This window comes from Gobius niger, assembly GCF_951799975.1.
Source record: "Gobius niger genome assembly, chromosome: 7".
Taxonomy (NCBI): Eukaryota; Metazoa; Chordata; class Actinopteri; order Gobiiformes; family Gobiidae; genus Gobius; species Gobius niger.
Genome location: NC_136858.1, coordinates 15640527 through 15649616, shown reverse-complemented (window position 1 = coordinate 15649616; position 9090 = coordinate 15640527). Strand labels below are relative to the sequence as shown.

Below are 9090 nucleotides of genomic sequence, written 5' to 3'. Positions count from 1 at the left end.
CCCAGTGTCAAATATGGGGGGGGGGGGGGAGCATCATGCTGTGGGGCTGCTTTTCCTCAGCGGGGACTGGGGAGATTGTAAGAATAGTTGGGAAGATGGATGGAGCCAAATACAGAAACATTTTGGAGGAAAACCTGCTGGAGTCAGAAAGAGAACTGAGGCTGGGGCGGAGATTCACCTTCCAGCAGGACAATGACCCTAAACACAAAGCTAAATCTACAATGGAATAGTTCAATAAAAACATATTAATGTGTTAGAATGGCCCAGTCAAAGTCCTGACCTAAATCCTATTGAAAATCTGTGGAAAGATCTGAAAACTGCTGTTCACAAACGCTCTCCTTCTAATGTGACAGAGCTTGAGTTGTTTTGTAAAGAGGAATGGGCTAAAATGTCAGTCTCTACATGTGCAAATCTTGTAGAGTCAAACCCCAAAAGACTTTCTGCTGTTATTGCAGTAAAAGGGGGTTCCACAAAGTATTCATTCATGCTGTATGAATACTTATGCAAGCCCCACTTTTCACTTTTCTATTTTTTGAAAAATAACAGAATCATGTATCATTTAGCTTTCACTTCACAGTTGTCGGTTACTTGTGTGTGAATGTTCAGTAAACAAATCTTTATGTTTAGGGTTGTAAACATGACAAAATGTACAAAAGTTCAAGGTGTGTGAATACTTTCGAGAGGCACTGTACGTACATTAACCTCTTAACCCCTGCCTACACATTTTCTCCAGTTTGACTTTATCCAAATCTAAAGACGTATTGGAAAAAAAAGCATCAAAATAGAGACCAAACTGTGCCGGAAAAGCCACAAAAAATGTAAAAAAAAAAAGCAACAAAAATGTGATGGAAAAAAAACGAACACAAAAAAGAGCGACAAAAAAGTGCCGGAAACGCAACAAGAATATGAAATATGAAAATATGAAAAAGCAACACAAACATCTACGAAAGAGCAATAAAAACAAAAACAAATGAGGGAACAAAAATGTGACAAAAAAGCGACAAAAGAGCTTCAAAAAAGTGACAAAAACGTGTCAGAAAAGCAACAACGATCCAACAAAAAAGAGACTAAAGAGCCACACAACAAAGCGACAAAAAGGCGGCAAGAACACGACAACAAAGGTAGGATCAGTTGAGCAGTTTCTAGATTTGGGTAAAGCCGAACTGGAGAGAATGTGTTTAGTTTGGGTGGGGGTTAAGAGGTTAAAGGTTTCAGAGTAAAGAAAAAAAACAAATCTGTGAATGTGCTTTGCATGTGGTTGAATTGACAACAAAAAACACTGAAATGTACGTCTAGATCTCCATCATATGCAGTCGGTCCATTGCCTTTTATTGGTTTTTGAGTCCATCACAAAAATATACACAATACAAAGCCATGGAATACACATCGTAGCCCAGATGAATTATCACTGTCCCCATCTAAAAGGTAAATTTAGGCCAACGAACAAAAGGCTTGTAGTGGTAATACTGCTCCTGTCTGGCTCTCGAGTGGGAAATACAATCCACTCACAGGTATAGTGGGTATAGTGCAACTACTCATGTACTTTGGTTGTGTAAGAAAAGTATTTAGTACACCAGTCATTGTGTTGTGACACTAGAAACAGCAGAGGTGTAACTGGCGATGATGTACATGTTTTTTTTAATTGGTGGAAAAGATGTTGTAGCATAAATAGTTTATATTATATGAGTAGCATCACTAAGGCACATGTTTCAAGTAATGTGCTAAATGACTTCCATTTTTGGTGGGGGGATAAAAAAAAAAAAGCTTTCACACATTGACTGATCTTCTGCTTCTTGTGTTGAGGATCTCGAAAATTTTCTGCATTAAACAAAGCCCATGAAGGTATAGGAGAAGGTAGTAATACATGTACATGTTTAGCAGTAATATGACTTTGGTGTAAGCAGGCACATTTCCATTTTCCCTATTTGCCAACAGCACCAATATTAATGGAAAGCACTTGCAAATATAAAAAAATGCATTCTGTATCATTGCTATTTGTTCATTCTCAAACAAATGGCTGACTCAACCTTTCGAACAGTTTGCATTCAGTCTCAAAGTCGCAGCCCTCCAGCAGCTCTCTGTAGCGCTCCTTCACATCTCTGTACAGAGGCATTGAGCTCTGTGTGTCACTCAAGCCGGGAAAAGCCACAGCCTTTTCGTTGAGCAGCGGCTGCACTCTGAGCTCCCCGTCTCCACAGTCGTACAGCGCCAGGACCAGGTTGGCAGCGTAAGGCAGCATGCGGCTAGTGCGGAAACGGCGTTCGGTCTGAGTGGCGTAGTTTTCGGACATCAGGTGTTCACTGTCCTTGAAGAAGCCCAGTAACGTGAGGAGAGGCAAAAGGGTCTCGGCGTGGCCAATCTGGATCGTCGCCACTTCACTCACTCCCCCAGACCTGACAAAAGATATAAACAAAGAGATATTTATTGGATATATTCATATATACAAATACATATTCATCAGAGTGCAATTAATTCAACACAAAAAAAATCGGATGGGAGATGAGGCGAACTGCAAAAATAGGCAGTCTTAAAAAAAAAAAAAAGGCCTAACAGGCTAACATATAAAAAGTAAGTATGCTTAAAACATGATTACATTAGTTAACCTCTTACCCCCCACCTTAACCAAGTACAAATCTAAAAGCTAACAGCGTGTTGTCACTGGATTTTTGCCACTTTTTCATCACTTTTTTGTCACTCATTTGTTGCTTCCTTTGAGGCTCTTTTTATTGTGTTTTTGATTATTTTATTTTTTTTGTCACTTTCATACTTTTTTGTGGCTTTTCTGTGGCTTTTTAATCATTTTTTGCCACTTTTTCATAGTTTTTTTTGTCACTTTTTTTTTAACACATATTTGTCACTTTTTCATAGTTTCTTTGTCACTTTATTTGTCACTTCCTCATAGGTTTTGTGTCACTTTTTCTTTTTCTTTTTTAACACTTTTATGTCACTTTTTCTTTTTTTTTGTGGTCACTTTTTAGTTGTGTTTTCTCCTCATTTTCCTTTCATTGTTGTCACGATCTTGACACTTTTTTCAAGAATCTTTAGATTTGGGTAATGCCAAATTGGACAGTTCCGGTGGTGGTTAAGATGTTAAATACGTTCATAAATATGCCCTCATGTTTTTGCCACTTCCCGGGACCTCCTTGCTTCGATGTAGGAGCACAACTAGACGACACTCCGCCTCCATGCCGCTGTGTAACCAGCAGGTGTGGGTTAATTCCCCGTCTCTACTTTATTATTAACTTTCTTTGGGCTGGATGGAACAGTCGAATCAGTGTAAGAAGGTGTGCATACTCGTTCTCCTGTACTGCCGTGTCAAGTCGACTGAACACGTCGTGGAAGAGAATACAGCTGGACTTGCTGTTGATATCGTAACCATAGGCCCTTTTCCAGTACTGCTTCAAATCGTTTGCATACTCCATTACCTATGGGGAAAAGAGGGGGAGGGAGGGGGGATTGAAAGTAAAGAAGACATTTAAAAATTGTACATGCAGAACCCGCGAGTTACCTGAGAGTTGGGTCAGCTTTGTAACAATAGACACAATAAACTCTTTGTAAATGCAGATAAGACGGATTTCTATTGACTGGATAGAACACTGGGGCAAACAAGGTAAAGAATAGTCCTCCATTTTCACACGATGGAACTCAGCAGTCTTGCTCACTTTGAAGACCATTCATGGTCCGGAACATTACAAGTTTAAAGGCAAACCAAAGCTAATCACCGATGTGGTGACGATTGACCACAGGGAAAAATGATCAAGACTGTTGAGCTTCATAGTCTCACATCAAAAAGAAAAGAAAATATCCGTCATCTCTCACAAGACATTCTGACAAAGAACATTCAGTTATAGATTAGCAATCAACCAGCATATACAGGGATAACAAATCTGCTTTTCAAAATAAGTGATCGAAATACCTGTGCATCAACTTCATCAAAAAGCTGGCACCATGGGGAGTTGACCGTCTTGATGGCAAACTCGTACGCACACAAGTAAAACGCAGCCTCAACTGATTCTGCGGGACAATGATAATCAATTATCCACAACATCAGCAGCACATTTAGCATCATGTGTCATGTCATAATGAATTAATAGAATGAATAAAAAACTAAATGGTTAGTGTCCAACAAAAAGCATGTCTTTTGTCTTCTCAATCATCTAGGTGGTTAGTTCAGTTCCCTAAAAGATGAATTAGTAACAAACAGAATTGATTCATCGACACACAGGCCTGGTTTTTCATTCTCAACAAATAACAATGGTGAGTGACGTGGTAGAAGAACAGCTGAATTTTAATAGGATAAAATATACTAGAAATACTTGCTACAGAGGTGAATGCGACTCACAATGTATTACTGCTACTCCTATCAGGCCTTCTCGGTATACTGTTAATACTGATCATAGTAACTAACATCAAGTTAAATCTCAATGGACAAATACCTTCAAAAAGTACACTCAACCACCTCAGGCCTGCAGTCGGATTCTTGGAGTGACTTTAAACAGTAATCTCAAAGTAAATAAACAGACTGACTCAGCTTCGCCTGTTGACTATTCCTCAGCCGTAACGACCTTGAAAAAGCAATCCGCAGCTCTGTCAGTTCCCACAAACAAAGCCCTCGACAACATTGGGGTAAACCTCTAACCAGGTCTACAACGCATGTCTACAGGGGCGGACTGGCCATATGTCTGGAAGAGCACAGAAGGGCCACCGGCTCTAGGGCCACCGGTCTGGCCCCTCACTTTACCTTACCCTTACCCCCGGGCGAAACCGAGCTTTACTCAAATCTAAAAGCTTAACCTCTTAACTCCCGCCTGAACCGAGAGGATCTTTTTCCTCACGTCATCAGATTGTTCATCATTTTTTTTGTTGGATATTCAACTAATTTTTGTAACTTTTTTGTCATTTTTTGGTCAAATTTTTTGTCATTTTTATGTCAATTTTTTGTCTTTTTCTCGTCAAATTTTCATCAATTTCTTGTGACATTTTTGCCACTTTTTCATCCACATTTTCTCACTTTTTTTGTCACATTTCCATCATTGTTTTCGTCTCAGTTTTGTTGCTATTTTCACAGCTTTTTTTCCAGAAGCTTTTGGACTGGGGTAAAGCCAAACTGGAGAAAATGTGCTCGGTTCAGGTGGGAGTTAAGGGATTAAAAGAAAAGCAAACAAAAAACAAAAATGTGCTGGATAAGCAACAAAAAAGCGACAAAAACACAACAAAATGTGCAAAAACGTGACGACAAAGCAATGAAAAAGCAACAAAAACATGACAAAAATGCAGCGACGACGTGACAAAAAGTTACCGTCACTTTTCTAGATTTGAGCTTTCAAATGAGGCGTTACAGTGTTGCTCTTCAGTCAAGAAGCTTTTAGATTTGGGCAAAGCCGAACTGGAGAAAATGCTCTCGGTTAAGGCGGGGGGGGGGGTAAGAGGTTAACATATGTATTTGTGGAAGTGTCACATTTACGCCAATTTGGGCCAGGCTGGCCAGAGTCCAGGGCTGTTTTTCAGTCCCAGTCCACTCCTGTATGTCTACAAAGTCAAATTCAAATTGAATTCAAATTCACTTTACTTATCCGTTAGGAACTTCACTTGCAGAGGAAGTGCCAGAACGGGCCCAATAAAAGCAGACAACATCACAATCAACACGTGCTACAATAAATACATTAAAAACAATTGGCCTGTTTTAGACCAATGTCCACACAGTCATTTGTATTACAGGCAGATTGAGTGAGTGAGGAAAGTGGAGGTCGCCCACATCACTCCTGTCCCGTACTCCAGGTTCGCGTCAAAATTCTGTTAAAAATCCTACTCTAAGTCCTGGTGGTCCCACGGTCCTCGTGCTAACAGCGGAGCGACCGTTCCTTAGCCTTGATGGATCCGAATCTCTGGAACTCTCTGCTAATGAAGTTACGCAACAACAACTGCCCCGTCCAAGGCCAATCTTTGTCCTTCACCTTGATCAAGTGGTTGCAAATCATTATATAAAGACATTTGATTGATTGAGTGACTAAACGTACTGTACAAACTGTTCTCCTCTAATGATGTTGATTGAACTAACCAGTGACTTGCCTGACCAGCCAAATTTGCAACGCATCACCAAAATGTGGAAGACGCTCTCAAATCCTGCATCATTTTGAACAACTATTTGTTCCAGTGTGATTTTTAAAGTTATCGTTCCTGTTTTCGTTAAGGTAAGTCGATATGTCCTTGTAAACAGAAGGAAAGTGTGTAGTGTAGCTAAACAGTGATTATCTTTTTGAATGCTAATAATTCCTACCGTCTGTGATGTCACTGTAAGGCACCCCGAGGCGGTCTGCAATCTTCTCCTGTACTCTCCTCATCTCTGGGCCCTCATTGAACTCATCCAGCTCTGGTAGGGCTTTAGGATTGTCATTGACTTCAATTTTAAACCTGGCGCAGTGGTCGAAAAACCTCATAAGAGCATCGTTCTCCGCATGGTCAACCTCTATATCTGTAGATTGAAAAGATTACAGGTTACAGAGAGAAGCTCAGTATGGGATCAGGGTGAATGAATTAACGGCTGTATATTATTTTTAGGGCTGTTCAAAGTTAAAGCTTTAACTCACGATTAACAGAAAAAAAAAAAATCATCGCGATTAATTAAATGAATCAAATGCTATGACCAAACACACCCCTGATTATTATTATGAAACGGTAAATATTATGTTGATGAAATGTGAGCAAATACTTTATTGATATTAGTAATGTATAATTATTAGAGAAAAATTAAACGAGATCAATCAAATTTCACAAGTGGGATTAATCAGGATTAAAACATGTATCGACTGACAGCACAAATTCTTTTGCTCTTATCAGGCTCAGAGTGTCTCTAAAACAGCAGTTCTCGTGGTAACTTTGTCCTTCCTCATCTACTAATATCAGTGTTGATCAGGCAATGACATCCTGTTGCATACAAACAGTATTTTAGCAGAGGTGGTAAGAGCTAAAAAACACTTTTCAAGCCAGTAAAATTAGCCATTCAGAAATACTTAGTAGTTGAGTTTAGAGAAAAGGGGAAAAGTACTGACTATAATAGTAGATAGGGCTGGGTGATATATCGTTATTTAAGATACATTGATATATTTTTAAGTGAGATATGGAATTAGACCATGTCGCATTACAGTATATCGATATAGTTCAATTTTAGGGTTAGGTTACCCTACATTTTTCAGCTGCAGTGGCAACATCGGGACCTCCCACAGAGCCTCCCTGAAGCCGGATGCCGCTGACAGGCTGGTGTTTCTTGCACAAAATCTTCAAATAAAGGAGGACACGTTTGTCTGGCTTCTAGTGTTTACCTCAAGATAGCAAAACTGTTTATCAAAAGAACATCTCTATTGAGTTTTTTTCTTGTGCAACGGGTTGAGACTGTTCTGATATGCTATGAAGTTAACAAAAAGAAACAGGTAATCTCAAGCTGATGCTAAAAAAACAAACTGAGTACTTTATTTTGTTATCTCTTTATATATAAATGCTGCCCTCAGAAAAAGATTGACCTATTTTATAGGCTGTTTTTATTTAAGATTTTTCTTTTTTAATTGAATGTGCACCTTACGGAGCTTTGTTGTACAGTGTTTATGTTTACATTTGGTAGTGAGGTTTCAATAAAACTACTAATATTTGGCTTTGACTTTGACTAAACATTTCATTTCAAAATATCGGGATATATTGATATTCACCCTAAATATATCAAAATATGACTTGGTTCATATCACCCAGCCCTATCCATCCATCCATCCATCCATCCATCCATCCAGGCGACCAAGAGGTATCCAGAACAGATGCCCTAGCCACCTCAGCTGACTCCTTTCGACGTGAAGGAGCAGCAACTCTACTCTGAGCTCTTACTAGTAGATAATTTATATGTTGAGACATGATCTCAAGCGTTCAACAAGAACTCAACTAGACTATATGAAGTATAGAACAATATGAGATAGCCTACTTGTGTCAATAACACAAACCTTTAAACAATTAGACTTACAGACAGAATGAGAAGAGAAGTCAAACTCAAGCAAAACAAGACATAGAATATTGTTTATTATTAGTCATAATAGTTATTAGTGTGTAATTACCTGACACTACCCACTTCTGTATGTCAGGCAGTTTATCACATTATTGTCTGACTGCTGTTATAGAAGGCTATTACATGCACTGCTTCATTACCTCGGATGTCCCACAGCTCTGTCAGTCCTCTCTTGAAGGCCAGGGTGCTGTTGACGCACCTGTGCTTGGAGCTTGTGATAAACGTGACGTTCCCCCCTCTCAGGTTCTCCTCTGATATCAGGGAGGGGAACATTTTGGACAACCTCACCGCCAAATGCCTGTGGTCCTCTCTGCCCTTCTGCACCAGCCTCCCATCCATGTCCTCCGTGTACCACATCCTCCACTCCTCTCGTATTTCGCGCAGCCAGCTCGCATCGCTGGTAGAGGAGTTTTTGACAATGTCGTAAAACGTGAGCATCTTTTTCACGTTTTTGGTCGTGGGATACCTGGTGCCATGCCTGATGATGGCGGTCAGGTGGATCGCGCGACATCGTGGCGAAGGAGGCCGAATAATAGATGTGTTTACAGCGAGAATGTCCGCCAGAAGATGCGGGTTCACTTCCTCATACCTCCCTTTGGTGCTGAAGTATTTGGCGATTGTGGGGATACTGGAAACATCCGATGAGTCCACGCGAGAGTAACACAAGTACAGAAGGGATATTAAGGCTAAAAAAGCGAGCTTCCAAAAGGTGGGCATGACAGTTATGTGATCTATGTACTTTGCTCTTCCTCTGTGGTGCTGGTGACCCCTTTCAACACGGAGTGACGTCAGGGGTTCACGACTACAAAAAGGCAAAGGCTAAAGTGTGATAAGCATTGAAAAGTTGCGTATGTTATTTGTCCTGACTTACAGAGCGCGTTATATTGAGAGAAAATCAAACAAAACACAGTTAAGTTGGGTACACTGTATATATTTAGGTTGCCAGATAAGTTGGATCAACTTTGTCCAACTAGAGTACAAACTTGGCCAAAGTGTCTTTCTGACGCCCGCTTATATGAAATATATACTCGGCCGGATTATTGACG

At 40.0% G+C, this 9090-nt stretch overlaps 1 protein-coding gene across 1 annotated transcript; it reads right to left on the bottom strand.

Moving 5' to 3' along the window:
- Window positions 1-1810: 1810 nt before the first annotated feature.
- minpp1a (multiple inositol-polyphosphate phosphatase 1a) lies at window positions 1811-8843 on the bottom strand. Its single transcript, XM_079559486.1, has 6 exons — window positions 8185-8843; window positions 6278-6472; window positions 3917-4014; window positions 3295-3425; window positions 2028-2393; window positions 1811-1991 (listed from the first exon to the last, which is right to left on the bottom strand). The coding sequence occupies exons 1-6, from the start codon at window positions 8759-8761 to the stop codon at window positions 1922-1924; spliced, it is 1437 nt and encodes a 478-aa protein (XP_079415612.1). The 5' UTR covers window positions 8762-8843; the 3' UTR covers window positions 1811-1921.
- Window positions 8844-9090: the final 247 nt, after the last annotated feature.

Excerpts from the sequence above, each read along its gene's own strand:
- minpp1a (XM_079559486.1), bottom strand. The coding sequence starts at position 8,761 with ATGCCCACCTTTTGGAAGCTCGCTTTTTTAGCCTTAATATCCCTTCTG. Across the intron at positions 4,015-6,277 it reads TTACAGTGACATCACAGACG|AATCAGTTGAGGCTGCGTTT; the intron begins GTAGGAATTATT and ends ATTGTCCCGCAG. Across the intron at positions 2,394-3,294 it reads ACGGCAGTACAGGAGAACGA|GTCTGGGGGAGTGAGTGAAG; the intron begins GTATGCACACCT and ends ATCTTTTGTCAG.